This window comes from Gymnodraco acuticeps, unplaced genomic scaffold (assembly GCF_902827175.1).
Source record: "Gymnodraco acuticeps unplaced genomic scaffold, fGymAcu1.1, whole genome shotgun sequence".
Taxonomy (NCBI): domain Eukaryota; kingdom Metazoa; phylum Chordata; class Actinopteri; order Perciformes; family Bathydraconidae; genus Gymnodraco; species Gymnodraco acuticeps.
The window spans coordinates 666662-692982 of NW_022991739.1; the positions used below are offsets into that span (position 1 = coordinate 666662).

A 26321-nucleotide genomic window follows, 5' to 3' on the forward strand; every position below is an offset into this window, starting at 1 on the left:
CCAACACTTTGTTTAAACTGCGCTGCCTTTATCTTTTCTTACTGTATGAGTGAAGCTGTCGCAGCTGGACTCCCGCAGCACTGAGATATTTATGATAAGACGTGGCCGAGTTGTTCAATGAACAAACATGGCCACCAAGGCCAGAGGAAGGGAAGGACAATGGAGGAGAATTACTGCAGACAGACGGGAGGTGTTGGCAGGGTTAGGGTACACTTACAGCGATGGTTGTTGGTTCACTGCAAATGACCTCACTGTTGATCTCTGACTTTCTTTAAACAGTGACAGTCAATGAGACTCTGCTGATGAGCTTCTGCACATTCAGAGCCCTAATTCCCTGCAAAAGTGTGTTGATTGTAAAGCTGAGAACCATCAATATGAACCTTAGTGAACAATAAACTCATGACCAAACGTCTGGAACATGAAGTCTTTGTTATTTAATTTGTTTATTAGACAGCTATGGCACTTCACTCCATTTAGTCATTTAAGAAAAATATATTAAAAGTATAATGATACTGTTTGGGTCTAGCAAACAAACAATAATGGTCCCAGAATGGAGCTTTGGGGTACCCTGCATTTGTAATTATATACAAATATTAAGAGGGAACTGTATCAAAACCACTATTTATGTAAATGATTACACAGATTAAAATAGTTTTGTTTATAGAATATTGATTTGTAACACTTTATAACAACACTAACTGAACTATGGCGCATTGGTACCTAGTCTTTAATTTCGCTCTAGGGGAAGCTATGGCCCTTTATTCAACAATTAGGATATTATGTAACTTTAACATGTTACCTGGATTCAGTAGTGTTTGTGTATTACATTATTATATTGCTATATACGCCGATGTAAAATGCTGACATATTAAATCATAATCCTGATTCTGTATAAATTGCAAAAAGAATTAAAGTACTTGCTCTTCATTTCTCTGTCTCTCTTAGATAAACCACCCGTGTTTCTGGATTAGGTGACTCTATTCTTAATACAACGGAAACCTTAAATCCATCTTTCAAAACTAATTGTACGTCCTTAAAGCTCTTCCTCCCTGCTGACGTCTGTGGAGGACACTGACGAGGTTACTCAGGTGAAATACTGCTCCTGGATCTGTGGATAAACAGATTTGAACCAGGTCGCTCGAGGCAAAATGTCCAACGTTACAGAATGATGTATGTGGAGTGCTGCCAATTAACTTCAGCTAAATCCCAATAAACTCCAACATTTGTCACTTAGAAAGCACCTTTCGGATATAAATGTCCAGTGGAAATACGTTGTATGACACAACACAATACAGCACTGTATGTTTGATTTACTTTGAAGTATCTTATTTTTTGTTTTATCATATTTCCTCTTGATTTGGGTTTTGACTTTTTTGTAACCACTCCTTTAATTGTCACATTTATGGCAATGTTTTGGCTGAGAGCTTCTGTTTTTCTCTTCTTATAAGGGTAAAGATTTGTAGATTTAGTAGATTAGGATTACGTTTCTTTTATCAGAATAACGACAAATATGATCTTTAAAGTGGGAAAGACACAACCACGCACTATGAAGCCATGTGCAAAAACAAAACTCAAAGACATGTTATCACACAGAAAATGAGACCATCACTTAAAATGTACTCAACTGGAGTAAAAAAAAAAAACAGCCTATTTGTGTTTCCGAGTTAAGATCTAATGAATGATTCAGTTTCACATGGATCGACTGAACTGAAATTGAGTTGACCCCCGGGCTGAGGTCAGGAGACCCGAGCGCCGCTTCAGCCAAACTTAACCCCCCGCCTGGACCTGAGTGTCCTCTATCGAGTTTGACAGCAGTCGTTGTTTTGGGGGAGGGACGGAGGAACTCGTCCCCTGACGGCTCACTCGAGGGTGGCGGTTTGGAAAGTCCACTTTGACCTCCGGGGCTTCAGTAGTGGACAGTCGTTTCTCCCCCCCCCCCCCCCCCCCACACACACACACACACACACACACACACACACACACACACACACACACACACACACACACACACACACACACACACACACACACCACACACACCACACACACACACACACACACATACACATACACATACACACGCACACGCACACACACAGTCTCTGGCTGTTTGACCTTTAAATTGACCTCTGGACACTGTCCATGTCAGTCATGTTTTGGCTGCAGCTTAACGCTACCATCAGGTTGGATAAAGAGAACATTCAGAAGTTTCCTTGGTTTGACCCCCCCTTTAACCTGATTACAAGCCTGTCTTTAACTACTAAAATGCAAAAATTCACCTTAACAAAGTTACATTTCCTGTTTTTGTCACATGCAGCACTGTTTATTCTTGCCCTATATTTACAAACACTTTTAAATGTATATCCTGCAATCAATCAAATGAGAGAAGATCTACATTTGTGCTGCATAAAATGTATTCATATTCTTCACCTCCAATAATATACTAATCTCTTTCTTTTAATGAAACAATCTGAGCAGGAAAGAAACCTTGCTTTAACTGCTTACAATTCATATCCACACTAAAGCTATTTTCTGTAATAAGAGGTCACAATCAGAAGTGGGCATTGAAATACACGAGATATTTCACAGACCCATAGCGCCCTCTAAAGTCTAATAACTGTAGAGCATTTTACACTAAGGGTGAATTTGCTCTTCGTGCAGGTCATCCTTCAAATGGCTGTTGAAGTGAGAATGGAAATACAACCTTCGATATCAGGGTATATGCAGGAATCCTGAAGTCAAATTTAAGACCTTTTATTAAGACCCTTTCCATACATTTTAAGACCTCATCACCACTTTGAGTTTTAACCGGTTACCTTGGCGACACACTTTACCTCACATTGACTATATACAGTATTGATTGTCCTTCCTCCTTATCTTCCAACCATTTGGACGCAAATTGCATTTCCCCATAACGATGTTGTTTAACAACCGGCGTAAACGGACCGTCGCGCGCTATCAAGCAGTGAGCGCGCGATGTCCTGTTCAGATGACGTCAAATCCAACGGGATGCCATAAATAAACTACACAGAATCACACTACACACCTACGCAATGATTACATTCAGGCACACTTTAGAATACAACCTCTTTGGACCATTTATATACTTATTGAAAACAAGATACAACATTTAATACCTTGGAAAATGCCGTTTAATACTTTTTAATAGCCTTCATTTTCGCTAAATTGATTTATCAACTTTTTAAGACCCCGCGGACACCCTGGTAGAGCATTTGACACTAAGGGTGAATTTGCTCTTCATGCAGGTCATCCTTCAAATGGCTGTTGAAGTAAGACTGGAAATACAACCTTCAATATACTGACAGAAAGAAGAAACATTTAATTGTATTTATTTTAGATTTTTTTGCAAGTACAAAACATTTTTACTAAACTACGACAAAATGGAAAGTGCTGTACACAAGTAAACAAAGTAATGTAAGTTTGGTCCAGGTTCAGCATCTGGAGGCAACTCCGGAAACTGCACTGAAGTTATTTCAGACCAGTGAACAGTGGTTTCTCTTTTAAGTTGCTCACATGATCACTAAGAAAATAGGAATTAAGTCAAAAATATCTAGATGAACGGCCTTCGAGCATGACTTGAGTAACCTACATTTAGCAAGGCAGCTGTGACAAAGTGTTTTAAAGAAACCAAATCAGAATCCCTTTACCTTTATTATTATTATTAAAACAATGTATTCTAACAAATTGAACGTGTACGTTGGCACACCATGACATGTATGTCACCAAGTATTTAATTGGGACATAAAATACAGTGAAAAATACTTCAGAATAGAAAGAAAATGACTGTACACTATTTACATTTTTTGTTATAGTTTGTCAACATCTATGCTATACAAAGGAGTTTAATGAATGGAATCAAACGTCCTGGTTTCAACAGAGCAGAGTTTCATGAATCTTCTTGACAATCTTTGTCAGGACGTTCTTGGCCGGACTGAAAGACGCCACAATCACCTCGATCGGTTTGATCCTGCAAAAACATGAAAACATAAAATAGTATCGTTTGTGAGGAAGTGGTTAGATATTCTAGCTAACATATCATTGTGCTACCTCAGACACATTTTTATTCAGAGCTGCATTTCCTTCCACCCAAAAAGTCATAAGCACAACCTCACTTCATTTTGACTAAATGTGTATTTGAGTCAAACTTACGTTGTGTTTCCGATCATGTTCTTGAAGCTCTGCACTTTAAGGACACAGTGGCGGGCGATCAAACTGACCGAGAAGATCACCTCAAACTTGGAAAATGTCTTGAGACAGCTGAAGACAATGTGCACTCTAGAGAAAGGGAAATAAGAAAATTAATTATATAAAGATAGCTTAGCTTGTTTGTAGCTTTGAGTATATACAATTAGCTGACCCATTAATGACAGATTTGACATGTTTTATTATACATTTTCCTTCCAATACGGCAAGGACTGGTTATTATTTGTGGGTAAGAGTTCTTACTGAGTGTCCACACAGCTGATGCTGAGAATATCGAGCCTCAGACCCCCCCACATTTTCAGCAGACGCAGCTCCTCCCCCAGCAGCCGACAGCGACTCACCACCAGGCTAACATCGTGCAGCAGCTTCACAAAACAGGAGACAATACCTCAGTGTAAGGTTTCAGAGTAACCGTGTAAAATTGTATTTTCACCAAAGCAAACAGAGACAACTTTGACACAGAATTCTACAAGTGTACCGAGTAGAAAAACTTTAAAAAGTCTGACCACAAACAAGATAAATACAAAACCCCTTCACACACACATACCGTTGGAACATGTCTGCTTGTTGGATAAGTCTCCACCCAGTCAGTGTTTCCCTCTACGTACTGAGAGAGCAGTTTGTGAACGAGGCGGGCGTGGTCCTGCGACTTCTCATCTAGTAAAATAACAAAAGAGCAGTTGATGTTAACACAAATGACCAGTCTCAAAAACGTCCCCCATGCTCAAAATGTACGTTATATAATTACATCATTTGGATCACACAGGTTCTGCCAATTTATTGTAAATGACTCTTTATGACTAGCTACTTTCTGTTTGCTTTTTACTCACCATCGAGTAGAAGTTTGAATGTGATGTGTGATATCTTCCTCTCAGACTTATCAGCATCATTTCCTGCAAAAAAAAAACAAAAAAAACTCTATCTGCATTTTTTTTTATTTATAAAAAAGTATATCCATTGGTATACAAACATATTTTCTATAGAATCTTTGAAATCTAAAATGTTAACCTTAAAATGTATTCAGACCTCCTGAAGTCAAATGTAAGACCTTTTTTAAGACCCTTTCCATACATTAAGACCTCATCGCCACTTCGAGTTTAAACCGGTTACCTTGGCGACACACTTTACCTCACATTGACTATATACAGTATTGGTTGTCCGCAATGATTACATTCAGGCAGACTGTAGAATACAACCTCTTTGGACAATTTATATACTTATTGAAAACAAGCTACAAAATATAATACCTTGGAAAATGCCCTTTAATACCCTTATTTTTCGCTAAATTGATTTATCAACTTTTAATACTTTTTAAGACCCCGCGGACACCCTGATCTTTGAAAAGACTTGAGAGCTTGAGACTTGTTTTGCTCTGAATGAAATCACTAATCAGTGATGTGAAAGTCTGTCTAGGAAACAGAATACATAGTTTAGGAGGTGAACAACAGTTTTACCTGCTGTCCACCGTCTAGAAGCTTGTTGACATATCTACAGTTTAAAAACAAATAACCATTGACTCGTTGGTTTCTGTTGAAGACCACTCACCATTGGGTTTCTCAAACAGCAGCTGGAGATCAAGGGTCTTGTGGAGGAAAGTGTAGATGGTGGAGTTGTCGCTCCTTTCTGCAAACTTCCATTCATTTAACCTGAGGTAAGAGATGTAAAGAAAATGTTTTAAAAAAGCAGGTTCTGGTGGTTGAAAGTAGATTATTGCTGTGTATTCTGAAAGCAAAAATGAACAGTTAAAAGGATAAACTCACAGATGAAGCAGGCTGACGTGACTCTCCAGTCTCCTCTTCTCTGTTCTCAGCTTGTTCAGTTTGTTTGAACTCTGCTTCTTCTGCATCTCCAGTTCGGCTTTTTGTCTGTGGCAAAACAAAATAAAAACGAGTTAGAAACCAAAATAACTTTCTGTAACTTAGGCATGAGGAAGATTTGTATTCAAATTCTCAACTGACCGGTCATTGTCAGCCAAAGCCTCAGTGGCTTCCTGCATATCTGTCAAATAAACCAATATTAATAACATTCATTTCAAGAACACAACAATAAGTAAATGAATAAGTAGTATTCAAAGTTACCTTCCTGAAGGGATTTCAGACTTGGTTTGTCTTCAAATCCCTTTTCTTCAACTACAGCAAGTTCTAAAAACAGGAATAACAAAAAGAGTTACTGAATAATTTGCTCAGTATACAGAGAAGGCGGCAAGGAGAACTGCACAGCCATGACCAAATGTTTCCGTAGTATACAGTGGCGAAGTCCCGCCCAACTACTTCCGACCCATGGGACTTCATTCGGAAAAATTATGTATTGAAGTCAATGGGGAGAGAAAACGTATCTTTCGACCCCGTTTGAATTGGGCCACGAATTACACATATGATGTTTGTGAATCTTAAATAATAATTTCCATGTCAAAAAAGTCACAGTTTGTCGTAAAACTGTTGAAATATAAGACTATGAAACGCAACTAGAAAGACTACAAATCCCAGAATGCCGGTCCCGCATGCTGGCTCTTACGGAACCGACTAACTCCCCTTGTGTGTGTGCACAGCTCTCAGCGTGCCCAGACTTGTAGTGATTTTCACCTCGTTTAATACTTTCCGCCTCATTCTGAAAGAAAGAAGTGAAATGTTTCAACGTGACGGCCGTCTTGGTGTGTGGAGCGAGACGGGAGATGTAGTTCATCGAGCGGTTTCACACCAAAAAAAAAAAGTGTTACTTCACAGTTTTACGACACATTTTAATTGTTTTGACTTGCAAAATTATCTTTTAAATTGACAAACATCATGTGTGTAATTCGTGGCACAATACAAACGGGATCGAACGATAATCTTTCTCTCTCCATTGACTTCAATACATACTTTTTCCTAAATAAGGTCCCATGGAGGAAAGGGAGGGACTTCGCCTCTCTATCCTTACCGGTTTGTAATTCGTGAATACAGTCATCCAAGCTCTTTATCATCTCATCTGCTTTCCCAATCGTTCCTCTCAACCTCTGTTGCTCCTCCTGAAAACGTGGAACAAGGCAATTAGCTTCTACTATTCGAGTGTTGAAATTGAGTATTTCTGTGTGAAGGCTCTTACCAGGTTAGCCAGCACAAGCTTGGTGTACAAGACCTCCTTCATTTCATGCGACAGAACTTTGCTCGTCTTCCTGAAGAGGTTATTTCTCTCTTTTAGTTTTGCACCACACGATTTGAGCTGTGAATCCAAACAAACACAGTGAGGGTCAGGAACAAGATCATATGCTACATCTACACACACAGCAAAGGACATCTGCTAAAATCGCCAAATATAAATCACACGCATCAATTTAAAAGGACGGGAATTAGGTTCCTTTTTACACTGCCTTTGTGCAAAATTAACAAACGTATTAACAGACTGGTAGGGATGGGTATCGTTAAGGTTTTAACAGTCCTGCTACTTGTATCGATCCGGTCTTTTAACGATACTCTTTTCGGTTCTTTTGGAGAAAAAAAATAAGGTAAACTAACTAAACAAATTGTGAACAAAATTAACATTGCTTTTTATTTAAATACATAATATTTCACATCAAAAGAAACAACAATATTTTAATAAATCATATTAAATAATCTGATGACAGAACTGTAAACAGAATAGCTGAAACTTTAACAAAATAAATAACTCAGTTTCCTCTAATCATTAACCCATGTTTGTATAATGTAGTTAACTCCGTGTGTTGCTGCTAGCATACATAACACCTGACGTGGAAACGTTCCTCGTGGATGGGGCTACAGAGCTGCTAGAAAGACGGTCGAACCCGGTGCATTTCTCCGTCTGGATGTGGAGCACTTTTGATAAATGTTTAGACAAATTGCTCGTTACCGCCCTTACGCTAAACTCTTATTGCACTTTAGGCAACGAGCATTGTCCACATCGAGACGGGTAAAGTTTAACCACACCTCGGAGTGCGTTCTCTCCGCCATCTCCGCAGTGTGTTGCTGCATGTAGCAGAGCGTGTGTGTAAACTGCCCCGCCCCCTCGCACACAGACGGGGAGAGAGATCTCGTCTGGATTGGAAAGATCGAAAATACTAAAAATAATCATAGACGCATTTTGTAGTCTTTTTGCGTATTAGAAACGGAGTTGGCGACACTAAAACTGCAATATAATGTTTGTGTAGCAATATTACATATATTTTTGAAATGTCTCCAGTACCGACAAAAAGACCGATAACGTCGGAGCGTAACGGTACCACGGTCTTTAATAATTCAGCCCCGGGGCCCGTTTAATACCGGGGCTCGGTACCCATCCCTATACACTGGAGTTAGCATGTATTACCTCTTCCCCTGAAGCATTTCTCACTTCTTCCCACAAAGCTCGATTAACAATCTTCAGTGGTCTGTCCAAGTCCTGCATCCTCTCCTTCAACCTGGGGAGAAAACACAACAGGCTTTGGTTTGAGCTTCAGTCATAATTTAACTTCTTGAAACACTATCCGGATCACATACAGCATGTATAAAGAAATATAAGAAGCCCCATATATACAGAACAACATACTTCATACGCTGCCACTTCCAATCGAATTCAATAAAAGATATGCTGCTTTTTAAAGGGCATTTAGGGGGCAAAGCCGACAAAAAATAAGACATGATTACTCTCTCAGGGAAGCTCAATGTGTCAAACTTCTTCTACACATATTAATCTCAGTCGTAAATGTTTTATACAATCTTAAACGTACATACCCCTCCACCATCTCTTTGAGGTTCAGGACGTCTGTTTTATACACCGTCATTTTGGGACCGTTGATGTGTTTGTCCTTCAATAAATCCATCTGTGTGCAATCTGTGTCCAACTGAAGCTGCAAACACAACACGATAGATGACGGCTCTATTTTTTGACGTTTGTTCATTAGGTTTTTTAATAAATTAAGATTTACTTACTCTGCGAGGGAGGATGCTCTCCCGATTATTATGAATGACAAAATGTATGTTGAAGACTTTGAAGAACTCCAACACTGTAACGGTGCCATCTTCAAATTTCTGTAAAAAACATTGTAGACCATAAACAATTGAGTAAAAACGAATATTTCTAATCTATCTAGTTTTAAAACACATCAACAACCTACCCTCGGTAAATCATTGGTGAAGTCTTCAAGCTGTGATTCAAACAGGCTTTGTTTGGAAGCTGAAAGAACGAAGAAGAATAATTGTTGAAACATAGTTGAAAAAGGGTTTTAATGACGTGAATCCAAAACAACTTACCGGTACTTTCAAAAGTAGCTTCACATCTCGTGCTGGCTGTGTGACTGCTGGTGGCGTAATCTGGGGTGTGTGCTGTCATGCTCGGAGCTGCAGTAATGTTGCCGTCACACTCCTCAACTTCAGACTGTAATCCCTGGCAACCAATAAAACAAATTAGGAATCTCTATGACAAAAAAACTACAATAAAATAGGCTATTAATTCTCAATAGTACTTAAGCAAAGAGAAGTAAATCACCATTACCATTACATTCAGCATAATACAATTCTATAATCTAATAAACTATAATCCTATCAGGACAACAGTCATGTCATACTCAATCTACTGTAATGCAACCATCACTACCTACAGTTGTTACAACATTAAAAGCCAAAATTATGTATTTTGACTCAATAGAAGGCCTTTAATGTGTCAAAACAGCAAAATGAACAAAACCTGAAAAAAGTAGGGAATAAAAATGCCTTTATGTTTAAGAAGGAAGTTTGATATTCTATATAAATGGTAAGGATTTAAGAGAATACCTCATCTCCCAAAATGATCGTTTGTTCTAAGCAACACCTCATTTCTTTAATTCAATGAGAGTTGTATATGTTTTCAACGTTGTATTTCATAATGAAGGCATGTAAGAACGTTTTCTTCACAAGTTCAAGCTAACAAAGGGTGAGTAATTGGCGATCATTTTGGGGGTGAAGCAATCCTTTAAGGCTTAATAAAGATCCATCCATTACTTGAGACTTGACAGTACTCTAATTGGACATACCTTTTCACCCTCAGTGGCTGCCTCATTGTATGTCTTCCATCTCTTCTCATCCTGTGGGTTATTTTCCTCCTCTGACAAAAGTCTCTTTTTGCTATTTACGCTGCAGCTCAAGTCCTGTTGAAATAAGTTGTCCTGTAAAATCTCTTCCATGTGTAAGTCCTGGGTAGCACTCTCTTTTTCTGTGGCTTTCGGAGGACTCATTATGTCCAGTGTTTCTGACAAATCTTCATAGCTTCCAAGCTCCTCCTCATAGATATTGCTCACACCATCGTCGAAGTTGCTCAGTTGATTAGTAACATTCACTGTTGTTGTAAATTCTCCCGCAGCAGACTCCTTTTTTTGATCATCAGGTTTGTTTCTTTGCGGGAGTTTTGCCTTAAAGCCTCCTACTGAGAGTCTGGACATCAGTTTAGTCTTCAAGTTGTAAGGGGTAGTAGAGGGTTCTTCTTGTGTAAGACATTGAGCTTGTGGATTTTCTTCTGTATTTAGTAAACCTATTTCATGTGCAGGCTCTGTTACAGGTAGGAATGCTGTTTTGTCCATTGAGTTTTGGTCCATTTCGCTTTCCAGTCCAGTCACAGGTGCTGTGCAGCTGTCCAAGGCGATAGTATCAGGAGCTGTGTTCATCATGTGGCTTAAACGCCTCACTTTTGACTGAATATCGGCTATACTAATTAGTCTAGACTTCCGTGAAGGCGCAGCGTCAACAACGGCACCAGGATTACTCTCCATCTTCTGTGGTAAAGTACACGTTTGATTTCTTGGTTCAGGTTCCTTCCAGATGTACGTTTCTTTTGAGTCTAGAGCATCGGGAACGTTTATGATTTCCAGACATCCAAGTGCTTCATTGATCTGGGGGCATTGAGGTGGCTCATCTGTACACGTTTGTCCCAGAATGCTACCCGTTTGAGCTTCAGTCATATCAATGCTTACATCGTCCTGTGGATCTTCTGTCATGGTTTCGTTGACCGGCTTCTCTATTACAGCTGAGATGAACCCTGGAGCTTCATTATCAGTATCCACATTGGGCTTCTGTTTTCTAAGTGGGCCATTTGTGTTGACAGTTTCTTGAAGGCCTGCAGCAGCAGCCACTTCTCCGGTGTTCACGGCATTAGCACCACTTTTAATGGACAGGGTGTTTTCCAAAACGTGTGCAGATCGGTTTCCAAGCGGCCGCTGCGTTTTCTTTGCAGATAAAGGGAAATCCCTGTTTTCATTGGTGGATAATATGTTAGATTCTCTGTGTGGAAGATGTGGATCTGATTCTGAATTGCTGGCAATGTTTACAGCAAGGAACTGGGTCACATTCATAGCCGCATCAGTGGCATTGAACTTGTCAGTTTTTTCTCCACAAGCAGGTAGACTTTCCACATTTTGGTAAGACTTTGGTTCAAAATCAGTGGAAATGTTTACAGTGCGACTTCTTGTCACATCTTTAGCTGCATAATTTGCACTGAACCCCATTGTTTTCTGCACACAAGCTGGTAAGAAGTCCACATTTTTGTGTGGCTGCTGTTTTAAATCTGTAGCGATATTTACACTGTGGCTTCTTGTCATATCCATACAGGCATCGTCAGCATTGAACCTGACAGTTTTCTCTCCACAGGCCAGAAGGATGTCCATCTTTGGTTGTGACTGTGGTTGTATATTGGTGTCAATTTTTGCCGTGTGACTTCTTGTCACATCCATACAGGCATCGTCAGCATTGAACCTGACAGTTTTCTCTCCACAGGCCAGAAGGAAGTCCACATTTGGTTGTGACTGTAGTTGTATATTGGTGTCAATTTTTGCCGTGTGACTTCTTGTCACATCCATACAGGCATCGTCAGCATTGAACCTGACAGTTTTCTCTCCACAGGCCAGAAGGATGTCCATCTTTGGTTGTGACTGTGGTTGTATATTGGTGTCAATTTTTGCCGTGTGACTTTTTGTCACATCCATACAGGCATCGTCAGCATTGAACCTGACAGTTTTCTCTCCACAGGCCAGAAGAATGTCCATCTTTGGTTGTGACTGTGGTTGTATATTGGTGTCAATTTTTGCCGTGTGACTTTTTGTCACATCCATACAGGCATCGTCAGCATTGAACCTGATAGTTTTCTCTCCACAGGCCGGAAGGAAGTCCACATTTGGTTGTGACTGTGGTTGTATATTGGTGTCAATTTTTGCCGTGTGACTTCTTGTCACATCCATACAGGCATCGTCAGCATTGAACCTGACAGTTTTCTCTCCACAGGCCAGAAGGATGTCCATCTTTGGTTGTGACTGTGGTTGTATATTGGTGTCAATTTTTGCCGTGTGACTTTTTGTCACATCCATACAGGCATCGTCAGCATTGAACCTGACAGTTTTCTCTCCACAGGCCAGAAGGATGTCCATCTTTGGTTGTGACTGTGGTTGTATATTGGTGTCAATTTTTGCCGTGTGACTTCTTGTCACATCCATACAGGCATCGTCAGCATTGAACCTGATAGTTTTCTCTCCACAGGCCGGAAGGAAGTCCATCTTTGGTTGTGACTGTGGTTGTATATTGGTGTCAATTTTTGCCGTGTGACTTCTTGTCACATCCATACAGGCATCGTCAGCATTGAACCTCACAGTTTTCTCTCCACAGGCCGGTAAAAAATCCAGATTTGGTTGTGGCTGCAGTTGTAAATCACTGACAATTTTTACTGTGTGACTTCTTGTCACATCCATACAGGCATCGTCCGCATTAAACCTGACAGTTTTCTCTCCACCTGCAGGCAGATTTTCCACATATTTGTAGGGCTGTTGTGCGAAATTGGTGGCAAGGTTTACATTGAGGCTTCTTGTCACATCCATAGCTGCATCATCTGCATTAAACCTGACTGTTTTCTCTTCGTAATCAAATTTGACCTATGTGTGGAGAAAACAACAATAACTAAGTGGTCAGTCATAGAAAACATCGACCTTCAAATTACATTAAAAAGTGCATTTACTGCGATTCTGCAAAACTTAAGGAATTAGTTTATTTCAGCTGAATCAAAATATAACCACATAAAGATAAAATACAGCTCTATAAAATGTAACTTAATAATTCATACAAAGTTGCTGTATATAATTCATTTTGCATAAAGTTAATGCACATGAAAACTAAAAAAGTAATTGATTTTTAAGCTTACCGGATTTCTTTCGGTTTCCAAACCTAATATGTGGAGATAGAAAATTAAATAAAATGTAAGTTAGTAAACCCAAAGTCCCATTTTGATTCACATCACCATTCACATTACCACAATCAAAATTGGTTAAAATGTTCATTAGCATTTTTATTAGGGATGCACGATATTGGTTTTTTGAAACCGATACCGATAACTTCCTGCTTCTCAAGACCGATACCGATAACCGATAATATAAAAAAAAATTCCTCGGCCGCCCCGTAGTTTCAGAGCGCATCGAGTTTAAAATACCATCTACAAGCTGATGCTAACAGTCCCGCTCCTGCCGCCCGCTTGTGGCAGACCACACTTCCACGCTCACCGGCAGGCACCGACTGGCTGTTGGGAGGACCGGGAGGGTGTGTGTATGTGTGGCCCCAGCAAGCGAGAGAGAGACCTTACGTGCATTGTTGTTGTTAGCATCTGGTGCTAGCTAGCTGCGCTAACGGATACAAGGAGCTGTTTAAATGAAAACAGAGGAGCGACATTTCGCCACAACTGCGCCGAGCACTTGACTTTATGCAGGAAGCCAGACAGTGGGGCATTGTACGAAAAGTCAGCACACTCAGCACGGATAGTGCGCAACATGATTGCAGCGTCCAGGCAGCTCCGGTTCGAGCATAAGCCTTGAGTTGCACATAGCTCCAACGCCCATACCACCGACGACATGTTTGTTTACTGTCCTGGCTTCACGGCCGCACACCATTTACGTCACAGCCAGGCATGAGTTAAGGCCCTGTCACACTGTCCCGAAATTGACACCCGATGGACACACGAATATGGAATTGTGAATTTCGCACGATGATGGCCCCGAACCACACACGAAGGCAACATTTACATTACATTTAAGACATACAACTGCAATGAAAGTACCAAAAACAATTGTGTTACGTGCTATATCTTCAGACTTTGTTCTTTACTTTATCCGTCGTTATATGTAGAACATATTACGTTTTCTCCGTACTGTTGTTTCCATAACAACAACAACTTCCTGTCAACTGTCCTTCAAAATAATATATTATATCCTTTTCAGTTTCACAGAACACAAATTGGGTTATTTACATAATATATTTACATGATTTTGTTGTGCAATAAAACAACCCGATGGACACACGATAAAGGAAATGTTCAAATTTGGCTGTGATCGTAGCAACATCGGGCCATTCGTGAGGGCATCTTAAGCCATCGTATGACCGCCGGTGGAGTTTCTCAGGCTCCGGCAGCAACTTAGTGAGCGGTGGCAAAATCTTTGGCATGCCAACAAATTGCCGAAGGACCTTGCGAAGGTTCATTTTCGTGTTGAATTCGTGTGTCAATTGTGCCCTTCGTAAGGCCATCATGAGGGCATCGTGTTATCATCGGTGCCATCGGGCATTCGCCCCGATCAGAGTGAGGGCGAATGCCCGATGGCACCGATGATAACACGAAGATGACACGATTTGACAAGATGTCCTCACGATGCCTTACGAAGTTGCCGCTCACTAAGTTGCTGCCGGAGCCTGAGAAACTCCACCGGCGGTCATACGATGGCTTAAGATCCCCTCACGAATGGCCCGATGTTGCTACGATCACAGCCGAATTTGAACATTTCCTTTATCGTGTGTCCATCGGGTGTCAATTTCGGGACAGTGTGACAGGGCCTTTAGGGAGCGCTGGATTTGTGAAGAACTCCCCTCTTCCTAAACCACTAATACCACAGTACTGACAAAACGGGAGGAGCCGAGTGAAAAACAAGCGCCCCTCATCCCAATCCACCCACACCGCAGTATTTCTTTCTTTTTTGTTACCCAAAAAATATATTGTATATTATCGGGGCTATTAATACTGGTATCGGGTTTATCGGGATGACGTCATAATTCCTAATATCGGACCGATAATTATCGGGCCGATAATTATCATGCATCCCTAATTTTTATATCTCAAGGTCTTGTTTTGGTTTCTTTCTCACAAATGTAGGGGGAAAGGTTTGTAGTTTCCATACCTGTGCGGTCAGAAGATCCTAGCACTTTGTTTTTCTTCGCTCCTGAAGTCATCTCTTGTTTCTTCACACTTTCACTGTTGGTGTACATATAATGTGAAGGAAACATAAACTGGAAAGGCTCCTCTGATCCCGTGGGTCCTGTAATGTGGCCGGTCTGAGCTTCAGTCATATCCATGCTCCCGTCATTTTCAGCACAGATTGTACCTCCATTAAATGATTTTCCAAAGCTCCTAGATGTAATTTGTGACTGATTCTCTTTACCAACATAACTTTTACGCTCGGAGAGGGAGCTGTTTGCGTTGACTGTTTCCCTAGAGGATGCTGCAGAGGAAAGTACCATTCTAGCAATTGCTGGATTATCACTGGGGGTGCCAACTTTAGAGACAATTGAAGGGAAGTTTTTAAATCCAAGATCCACAGCATTTGCTGACGAGCCAGGCACACCAGTATTTTCCCGTTTTCGTTTAGCCAATGAACCACTGGCAATGTTGACCGGGTGACTCGGAGTCATATTCATAAACTTGTCGCTTGCAGAGAACATTATGGTTTATCTCTGCATTCATCTTTAGTACCAAGGGTGACCTGAAGAAGAAAAGACAGAAACAGCGTTAAAACAATGGTGTGAAAACTATACTATTATTATACAATCAATTACTATAACACGTTTAATTTCATTTCTGTTTGGCATGAAAGATTACTTTCAGACTTAAAGATAGGAAATTCACTGTAACAGCACAGTAAAAATAATAATGAACTCACCCTGTGTCTCTGAGCCTGCATAGAACGATTCCTCCCGGATATCATATCTAAATTTGAAATAAAATAAGATGCCGTTTAGACTATATTATATTTAATTATAAGTAGTGAGATAACACCAGCATAATGAAGACAAACAATGCGAGAAATACATTAGTGTTGGAACATTAAGTTGAATAATCATTTAGTTATTTTGTTGATATGAAATGCAATACCTTTAGGGTTGAATGATGCCGGTGTTTTGCTGATTGGCTGCTGTTTGGTCTTCCCTGCTGTCTGTGGCGCTCTGTTCTCGTGTTGGGAGTACATTTCTTGCGTGGGAAAAAGACACTGAAAGGGATCATCCTCATCCTCATCAGTAGATCGCAGGATGCGGCCTGTTTGAGCTTCAGTCATATCCATGCTTAAATCATCTTGGGGAGCGATTGCACTGCCATAAGAAAAGTCACCAATCTTTCTGGATGTATTTAGAGACTTATTTTTCACAGCTGAAGTTGGAACCCAATTTTCTTCATCCACACAAAATGTTTTCATCTGGGCCATGGAGATGTTTCCTTTTTCGGAGGATGTACCAGCAGCGGGCGTGGTTCTGGTGGTCAAAGGGTTAACGCTGGGGCCCGATATTTTAGAGAAGCAGACGTTTTCATATCCAGGATGCAACAAAGGCATTGCTGAAGATATGTTGCTCTTCTCTACAGTTGAATTCAAGTTCATGCTTGTGGGTAGTAAAGCAGGAACACTTGGGGTCATATCCCTAGATGCATCACGTGCACCGAACATGAAGGTTTTCTCTCCTCTAGCGGGTAAAACATCATGGTTTTGGTGGGGAATACTTTCGAGTAATTCTGCATTACTGGCGATGTTTATAGTTTGACTCTGGGTCATGTCCATGAATGCATTATCCGAGACTATCATCGTTTTCTCCACCAAGTCCATCTCAAAGTTGACCTGGTGAAGATAAGTAGCTTGAGCTCAATGAATGTTTGTTAAAAATATCAAGTTTCTCATGAAATCCTGATTACCATTATAATATATATATAATTACATTACATGTTACTTGTTAGACGCTTTTATCCGAAGCGACTTACATACTCAATACTGTGGGCAATCCCCACAGGAGCAATTTGGGGTGAAGTGTCTTGCCCAGGGACACAACGACATGCTGACTGCAGTGGGGTTTGAACCTGTGCTCCCCTGATCCCAACACCAACGCACTAGTCCACTGCGTCACACGCCTCCCACATATAATCATTACAAAGGAATTTAACCATTCTCAGCAAAGTGTCTTCAGGCTCACCTCATCCCTTTGCTGAAAAGCATGCAGAGGGGCCTTCAATAGGGTTTCCATCCCTAAAATTGAAGAGTTGAAATGTAGTAATAGTCATTTTACGCTATAACAGATAATGTGAGCATTTGGTAATATTTTTTTGAAGTTAAAAGTTAATATTCTCACCCCAAATGTGTTGTTTGCCATCTTCAGTGCTTGCCAACTGGACCCTTATGAAAGAGAACACACTTGTGTTGGTCATACAATACATTGTATTGGTTTGGTGTGACTGTAGGTCAAAAATTAGCATCTAAAATCAAATGTTTTGTGATAGTAACAAGTAGGGCTGCTCGATTATGGCAAAAAATCATAATCTCGATTATTTGGGTCAATAATTGATATCACGATTATTAAAAAACGATTATCCTTTACTTTGAAAACATCAATTTATTGGAGAGAAAAAATGTGAACAGTACGTTTTTAACAGTTGATTACCCTGAACTTTAAGTATAATTCAACTGAAAAACCAATATTAAAAAAATTAATACAAAAAAAAAAAGTAATAATAAAAAATAATCGTTTTATTTCGATTACGTTGTTTTCGTAATGGTTGCAAGCCATAATCGTAATTGCGATTAAAATACGATTAATTGAGCAGCCCTAGTAACAAGATGAACCACAGAATAGGTAGTGCTTCAAACGATCAAGACAACTTACCTATTTTGTGTGGCTGCTGCTGCTGTGGAGTAACACAAGACAAAGATGAAATGGGTGTTAAAAAAAGAATAATTTTAAATTCACATACTTATACACGCTACACTTTATACTTACATGTTGGTATTAAGTCTTGTACAGGACTTCGAACAGGAGAGTCATTTTTTTCATCGCTGTAAAAAAATATATTGATTAGGAGAACATTCCTGTGTCTGTAGAAAATCAAGACTACCTTCATTTTTGTATCTCACCTTGAAAACAGGAGAACACCATTGGCAGGGGCAAAACTGACTCTTCTCGAAACCCTCTTTTCCACTGGTTTGGGACACTCCACCTTAGTGAAAAAATATATATAATGTAAAGATAAGGCCATAAACAATGTAAATAACACTAAACTGAATCCTTGATAGGTTCAGAATTTATATTTCATAAATATATAATGGTTTAAAAATACATTTAATTACAATACAAACTCCCAATACTCAGGTAACATTTTTAATCAAGTAATCCAGTTACCACCACAATTTCTTGTTGCTGTGGGTCAGAATATCTCATCGATCTTCGTGGTGCTTTTAAAATCTAAAAAGGAGATATTGCAAATGTCATGGTTAAACTTTAGGCTAATGGTTTTCTCACATAGGAAGTCAAATTATGTATAGTCTGTCAATACAAATGTTTTGTAGCACTTACTGAAGAAATGCGGGGCTTGGAGAATCCCCTGCCTCCACTGAAACACAATACATGAAACACAGCCTCAGCCCTGGTGTATATAATGATATACAATGTAAATACATCAAATGACCAGTTAATCGTTAATGCAAGATAATTAGGTTGTCTGTGGGCGGTTGCTTTGAGGTTTGGACAGAAAATACTACGACTGCTTTTACTCACTCATTTCTGTCAGGATCCAGAGGCTCCATTTTCAACTGGGAAGAGATGAAGACAGAGCTTGATACAGGAAACACAGCTTCTGCAGTGTATGATCACATTTAAGTTGATAAGACATGGCATTATCTGTGAGCCAGACTATATATTTAGCAAGAGCATTACAATTAACAACCCCAAAAATATCATATTATAAGTGAGTCGTTAGCTGTATAAGGATTTAGCCTTTATAATCTAACTTGACATGTGATATTAAATTGCACCTATAAAAGTAGATTTACTCAAGTACTGCAATTAAGTACAATTCTGAGGGACTTTACTTGAGTATTGCAATAGTATTATTTCGCCTTTACCAGCTTTGGTAGTACAGAAACACATCAATAGTTATAATCAAAACATATGATATATATTATTCTGAAATGGGCAAATCTGCATGATGAGTACTTTTGGTATATTTTGATGCTAATACTTTCTACTCTTTCTTGAGTAACATTTTGAATGCAGGACTTGTAATTGTATTCCTACATTCTGGTACTTGTAGTTTTTAAAGTACAATATCTGAATACTTCTTCCACCTCTATGGATTCCCCCCCTTGTCAACAAACATATTATCCCAAAATACTTAGGCTAATAAGTTCGCATTTTTCTGCATTTAATACACAAGACAAATTGATGATTGAACACCTCGCTAGCGAAGATAACACATTGATTTTAGTGTAACGTTAAAGCTACTACGGTATTTAACGCTACCGTCTGTTTGTCTGCCAATATGACGAAAACCACATGAACAACAAAACGATACACCAAACTGCATACCTTGTAGTTGTTCTGAGCGTATTCCTGATGTTTTAAAACGGATAGTGTTGTTTTATCCCTTTGTCATTACTTACAACGGTTATCAATATCTTTAGCTGCTAAAATCAACGAGCCTCGATGCTAACATCTTCAGTTTGAATTTAGCCGCCGCCTCCGCAGTACACTATCTCTTTCTTTTACGTTTTTTTTATTTATTTCGCTAATTATTTCTGAAAGTACTCTAAAGTACTCTATTCTGACATATAGTTTATTTGAATAAGAAATACCACACTTTTAAAAATAAAAACAATTGTGAAAAACACGGGGTTTTGTACAGGATATCACGTAATCAAAACGGAAGTGATTATTGAGGGCGGGACGTTTTCAAAATTCGTGCGGTTGTGACTGTTGACAAATCTCAAATTTTTCGTATCGATAAAAGCAGCGCCATATAGAAGATTCTATTATACGGCTCTGGATAAAGGTAGGCGTTGTTGTTGTGTTATGCAGGGGCGGCGGGTGCTGTAGGCTAGGGAGGCTAAGCCTTCCCAAATATTTGTGTAACTGCATCCTGGTAAAATAAAAATATAATGTCTTTGACATTAGCGCTGCTATGCAGCCACCTGTGCCCTGTACCACGAAGCCAGTTCAACAGACCCTGGATATGCTTGAGTTATCTTAACTAACCCTAACAAACGCGATCTCGCTAAACGGTCCTACGGCGCTGGTTATCAACTCGGTAAATCAAGCCAGGGTTTCTCTCTCCAGCTGAGAACGCGTTCACGTGAAATGGGCGGGGTTAGCTACATTTGACCAATCACAAACAGGGACAAGTGTACTAACAGCGCAACATCATACTTCATTAATGAAAAGTAAACTAATATTAGACAAATATGAACTTTAAACATCCATGATTGACTTAAACATATAATCCAGGATACAAGCCACATAGCAAGGAGAATACAGAACAACTCGTTAAAAAATAAACTACCGAGTGTTTGAAAGCGTACAACAGTTTTATGATACTGCCCCCCTCTAAAACACGAGGGGATCTGACTTTATTACATTTCGTCAACTTAATGTGTTGCTTAAAATAATACGTGTGCATACAGTATATGTGACAATGTAACTAAGTGTTGCACGGCCAGATACGGCTCGAGAAGCTGACTCAGATAAGGAAATATTGTGATATCGATGATCTGATTGATGATGTGATGTCAGTGTGATATGAATGATAAGTGCGACACGTCGGCGTCTTCTCTGCATACGGCAGTTTAAACTGCATTTCCTTTTTCCTGTAATATGACTTGATAGATTTAAACTCCGCACACTGAGCTCTGATCGGTCAGCAGGCGGTGCTTTCACTGAGTCGATCTCTTTTCTATAGACTCCGGAGGCGGGCAGCGTCAGATGAAAACACAAGTTATTTAGCCTTCCCAAACCTGAGCCTCACGCGCCGCCTATGGTGTTATGTGTTATAACCATAGACTATATATTTAAAGGTTACTTATAACTAGACTCTTGATATGTTATTTTTCTTAAATCGTCACCGAATATTAGGAGAATCGCACCAAACTCCATAAAAAATACCTACAGTTGTATGTTCCGCATGATAGCGAATATATAGGGCATGTTATCCACTTATACTGTATGTAATCTGTTATTGTAATCCAAGATGAACCTATTGAATCGTAAGAATACATGTATGCATTGCAAACATTATACTGTAGTTTTAGGTAAACGGCTGGATCAGTGAAGATTTCCAGGAATAACTTAATTAAACTTAATCAGATTTTTTCTTCATACAGACCTTTGTCCTGACCTGCATTGTATTCATTGGAAAACGATAAAGCACAATGTCTTCAAAGATTCCAAGAGGTAAGCAAAATAAGCTTTTTTTTGCACTTTGATTGCATGTATATTAATGTATGTTTTAAATATTGTAATTGTATATTTTAACAGCTGATTTTTAACCTTGTGTTTTCCAGGTGTGCAGCTCCATACAGAAACAAAGACAACTGGTGACAACGTGACAAGGTAAGAAATTGCTGATTTCAAATCTTCAAGCGTAAAAACTGTACATGTCACGACTTAGAAGATGTTGGTTAAAACTCCTACAAATCCGACAACACTCAACAAGCTGATACATATGAATAAAAAACTCTATACAGACCTTTTGCCACCAGTTGTCAATTTACAGTAACACACGACTACAGCTTCAAATCAAATATTTTTTAGCCTTAAACCTTGCTCCCAAAAGGCAAAGGGATGAACGGAAGAATTTGGAGGCAAACCTAGAATGAAGTACAAAGTATAAACATCCTTATTGTAAAGTGAGTGCTCCATTCAGAGAAACCTTGAAGCACTTTACTATAATTTTCCTTTCATCATTCAATGCAAACTCATTCTTACCTGCCAGGCTCATAACATGTCTGCTTAAAAGTTATTGAATATCTTGTTTTCACTTGTGTCTTCCAGGAAAAATGTTGCTCCCAAAGGGTAAGTATGTTATATGTTATATCCTGAAAATGCAGTGAGCGTCATCCCTAATTTATTTTCAACTTTTGGATGCACCTGTCCTGTCTGTAGGTTATCCACCAGGTATGGGCAACAGCCAGGGCTCAAGGAGCAGAACCAGCATCTGATGGCTACCAACGAGGAGCTGCAGAAAAACCTCTCAGAGACACAGGTGCAGGAGACGCATTTAACAGAGTACTTTGGGCTGTATATTCTCTTGTGGCAGGAGCATTTCTCCCTTCTGTTTCCTTTCAGATGTACAGCTTTTCTTTCCTTGTATATTCCAGCAAAGAGTAGCTGAGTTGGAGCTGCAGTTCATGACATCGAAACGGAGAATGTGGAAGTAAAAGAAAACCTGAGGGACTGTCATGTCCTCTTAGTCGTTAGCCAACATAGACCCAGGTAAACATTTATTCAATTATTTTCAAATGTGTTTATCTTCATTTGTGTTGAGCTTGATAGAAAATAACATAACATCTCCTTAGTTGTAGGATTAAGAGTTGGAGAAGCTGCACGACAAGATGAAGATCAAAGAACGGAAGTTATGGTACGTTTATTTTATTTCAGTTTGCATATAGGTACAGTCGTTTTTTTTGTCATATGCTTTATCAAACTCACAAAAAACATTAAAGGTCTCCTATTATGCAAAATCCACCTTTTCACGTCTCTTCTACATCAACATGTGTCCCCTCTGTGTAAAGAGACTCTGAAAGTGTCAGGAACAAAGATTCTCTCTTTGTCCTGATCCATTTCTATAAAAACCTGTCTGAAAATGAGCTGATCAGATTTTGGCCACTTTATGATGTCATAACGATTTTTTGGCTTGTGTAACCATTAGCCAATCACCAGCCAAGGTAACCCCCCCCCCCCCCCCACCACCTTATCACCTGAATCTCCTCCTAGAGCTCCATTGTGTTCTTTGTAACCAAATCTCTCTCAGAGGGGCTCCTTATTTTCATCTAATGTAACAGACAGAGAATCAGCACTTTGGAAACAGAGCTGAAACAGAGGGGATTATGGGTAATGCTGCATTGATCTGTTTGGTATTTGGATCCAAACACTTCAAAGACATGTTCTCTATATATCTGAGACCTATAATATATTGATGAAAAACAGTGTAATAGGAGACCTTTAATATATATATACTAGTTATATGCCACAAAAAAATCCACAATTAAAGAAAAGTGAGAACATTTTACCTGTTTTTTTTAAATAATTGAAATTGGCACTATACTTTTATCCTACATTAAAGGGTTACAGAATGTAGGTTATCATCCGCAGTGCCATCTAGTAAACACACATTTCGATGTCTCCTTTTCAGAGTGTATCCACGAACCTGCTGAATGAATTAAAAGTGTTCAGAGACTCTGCATCCCAGCAACGTGCCGGCTAGAGGTGAGTCAACTCCTTTGTAATGATCCATTTAACGTTGTTATTTGCTGTATAAGATTTAAGGAAATGTTTTTAAATGTTCCTCATTTTACACGCTTACAGGAAATCCAATCAACAGTGACAGATCTCACTAAAGCACGGGAACATATGAAGCAGGAACGGGAGGACTTTTCTCAGGAGGCTGCTGAAATGGAACAAGCTCTTAAGGAAGCAGAAGCTCTCTTGTTATAAATGTAATAATAATTTCTCGACTTAAAGTATTTTTTAAAATAATGTATAAGTGTATATTGTGTATCTATTCTTCATCTCTTCATATTAAAACCGCTGAAACCACAATATTTGAAGATGCTAACCCCGGGGAGAAATTGGATTTTGTAACAGTTGCTCCATTTTAGAATATACAATATTTATATGTTAAAGTAAAATGTAAAAATGACCTATACCATATTTGAGAGGATTTTCTTTTCCAGTATACCCACAACTAAAGATTGTAATAATTATCTACAACTTCAGATATTTTCCATGTAAGTTGATCATCGGGTCCTGAAAATGTAGTTAAAAAACAAACAACTTGATAACTAATTTATTTTTGCATTTAAATCACATTAACCTAGTTATTATAGTCCTTGGATAAACACAAAATAGTATTGTGTATATATATTTTAAATGACTAATAATATGACATAGAAAATGCCTATTGCAGTATCATAAATCCGTACATTGTGCGGCTTATTCTTGCTTGATGGAAATTAGCTCAAAGCTAAATCTGGCACTGTTACGCTTGACACATTTAATGTTTTAAGTGTTCATTATTGTGCATTGTCCCTGCCAAATAAACGATCAAATAAAAAAATAGTCCCTTATTATGTGGACATATGCTAATTGTCAGGTGTATATTTGTCTACTGTGACATGTTTACACTGTGTATATGCACACACACCTATACCATACTACAGGAAAGGGAAAACCCATGAAAAGTACAATAGGGCCTCTTTAAGCTTACAATCTTCATCCCTCTCAAGTCCCTGTTTGTCTTTCAGGGTTTTATTATTTTTCTCTAAATTATTGCTGTAGGGGTTTTCAAAGATGTCCAGGTTGCTTTTGAGCATGCTGCCGCTGGAGTTTGAACCCTGAGCGCCACTGGCTGTCTCTCCAGAGTGGCTGCTCCTGTAGTAGTAGATGAACAGGAAGAAACCTGCCAGGTGATAAACAAACAAAAAAGACAAGTTCAACATATGAAATGTATTGCATTGCTACTTTACATATTAATCTGTCTGTTTTAATTGTGTTCATAATGTTACAATTGTCTATCTTAACAAATGCTTTATCTAAATGTGAACTATAACACTATTGTATAATGTGTTTGAGGCAGCAATGTGTGTGGTTGCTCATACATTGTACTTCCTCCTGGATGAACAAATAACATTTGCTTGCTTGTTGTCAAATATTACATATATAATTTAAACCCCCATAACAAAACACTCTGCTATATAACATGTGCAACATTATTATTATAATTCGATAAATAACGTGCAATTAGATAACTGCCACTACGGTTTTTGAACTACTAAATACTGTTAATATTTACATTAATTATGTGTCTATGTTTCCTATAGTTATTGAATTGCTCTTTTTACTGCACTGTTAGTGTACAGTTAATTATTATTGTGCTGCTGCGTTTATTGTATTTTTGTATCTCTGGCACAACAGTTTCCTTCAGGATAAATAAAGTCCTATGTTATCTCCTATTTTATCTAAACCAGCATAATACTGTTAATTTAAATCTAAAACGAATGTTTAAATTAGGACTCAAGTTGTTTTAAATACAACAGAGCAATACATTAATTAATTATCCTAAATTCGTTATTACCTTGGAAAGAATTGAGGATGGTGAAAATGTAGTAGGCGGGGATCTGGAGCACACCGTATGCAAAGAAGGCAAAAACCCAACCGATACCCAGCATGCAACACAGTCCCATGATGACCCCAATACTATGGCGATTTGTGGGGACTTGTCCGTTTTTCTTGAGACCAAAAAGCCAGACCATCATGACGATGAAGGCGGTGAAGGTGAAGATGAAGACCAACGCATAGTAGCCTATGTTGACGATGTAGTGCACGTCAATGTCCCATTATCCAGCACCTTGGAAAATAACGATATGTCAGTAAAAGAAGGGAAGCGTGGCTGCCGTTTAATATAATAATAATAAACATGATTATATATGAATAACTTGTTTACAAAGTGCTTTACATAGGCTACAATAAAACAACCTAAAAAAAGCGCATACAAGCTAACAAAGGATACAACATACAATTAAGAACACTGCATAGCAAGAACGGAAGTTATTAACGAATAAAACGATGTTTTAAATTTGTTTACATTTAGTCCTGCATGGAAACTGATCCTCTATTATAAGATGCTGGACATTAAATGTGAATTCACACACTCACATGGCCACGTTGTCTTCAGGGTTATCAGTGTAGATCACTTGTTCACCATATTTTCCTAAGATCAGCAGGACAGTCACAACTACACCTGGTAGTGCTGGAAATGGAGAAAGAAAATGACCCATCATGGTGAGGAGAAATAAAAGCAATAGTAGATTCTAACTGGTCGAAGACAAGCACAGCTCA

At 39.0% G+C, this 26321-nt stretch overlaps 2 protein-coding genes and 1 long non-coding RNA gene across 4 annotated transcripts; 1 reads left to right on the forward strand and 2 right to left on the reverse strand.

Moving 5' to 3' along the window:
- Positions 1-3334: 3334 nt before the first annotated feature.
- Positions 3335-15902, reverse strand: LOC117534863. Its single transcript, XM_034199114.1, has 20 exons — positions 15362-15902; positions 13348-13370; positions 12943-13081; positions 10205-12816; positions 9447-9579; positions 9311-9369; positions 9126-9224; positions 8928-9043; positions 8524-8614; positions 7306-7422; positions 7141-7228; positions 6303-6365; positions 6183-6222; positions 5985-6089; positions 5770-5870; positions 5055-5117; positions 4772-4881; positions 4468-4589; positions 4171-4296; positions 3335-3988 (listed from the first exon to the last, which is right to left on the reverse strand). Exons 1-20 carry the CDS (start codon positions 15900-15902, stop codon positions 3892-3894), a joined length of 4845 nt encoding a protein of 1614 aa, XP_034055005.1. The 3' UTR covers positions 3335-3891.
- Positions 15903-22685: 6783 nt separating this feature from the next.
- LOC117534865 lies at positions 22686-24569 on the forward strand. The gene is made up of 4 exons (XR_004567329.1): positions 22686-22697; positions 22781-22842; positions 23617-23690; positions 23790-24569. It is a non-coding gene; the product is annotated as an uncharacterized LOC117534865 (long non-coding RNA).
- On the reverse strand, positions 24567-26249 carry LOC117534864 (adhesion G-protein coupled receptor G5-like). Of its 2 annotated transcripts, XR_004567328.1 has the most exons (3): positions 26139-26249; positions 25558-25830; positions 24604-24882 (listed from the first exon to the last, which is right to left on the reverse strand). XR_004567328.1 is itself a non-coding variant. In XM_034199115.1 (2 exons), exons 1-2 carry the CDS (start codon positions 25736-25738, stop codon positions 24638-24640), a joined length of 426 nt encoding a protein of 141 aa, XP_034055006.1. In that variant the 5' UTR covers positions 25739-25830; the 3' UTR covers positions 24567-24637. The 2 variants fall into 2 exon arrangements, 1 of the variants encoding a protein (XP_034055006.1); XM_034199115.1 differs by lacking the exon at positions 26139-26249 and having other exon boundaries at positions 24567-24882.
- Positions 26250-26321: the final 72 nt, after the last annotated feature.

Excerpts from the sequence above, each read along its gene's own strand:
- LOC117534863 (XM_034199114.1), bottom strand. The coding sequence starts at position 15,902 with ATGTTCTCTGCAAGCGACAAGTTTATGAATATGACTCCGAGTCACCCG. Across the intron at positions 9,580-10,204 it reads CAGCCACTGAGGGTGAAAAG|GGATTACAGTCTGAAGTTGA; the intron begins GTATGTCCAATT and ends ATTGGTTGCCAG. Across the intron at positions 5,871-5,984 it reads CACGTCAGCCTGCTTCATCT|GTTAAATGAATGGAAGTTTG; the intron begins GTGAGTTTATCC and ends CTCTTACCTCAG.
- LOC117534864 (XM_034199115.1), bottom strand. The coding sequence starts at position 25,738 with ATGATGGTCTGGCTTTTTGGTCTCAAGAAAAACGGACAAGTCCCCACA. Across the intron at positions 24,883-25,557 it reads CATCCTCAATTCTTTCCAAG|GTTTCTTCCTGTTCATCTAC; the intron begins GTAATAACGAAT and ends ATCACCTGGCAG.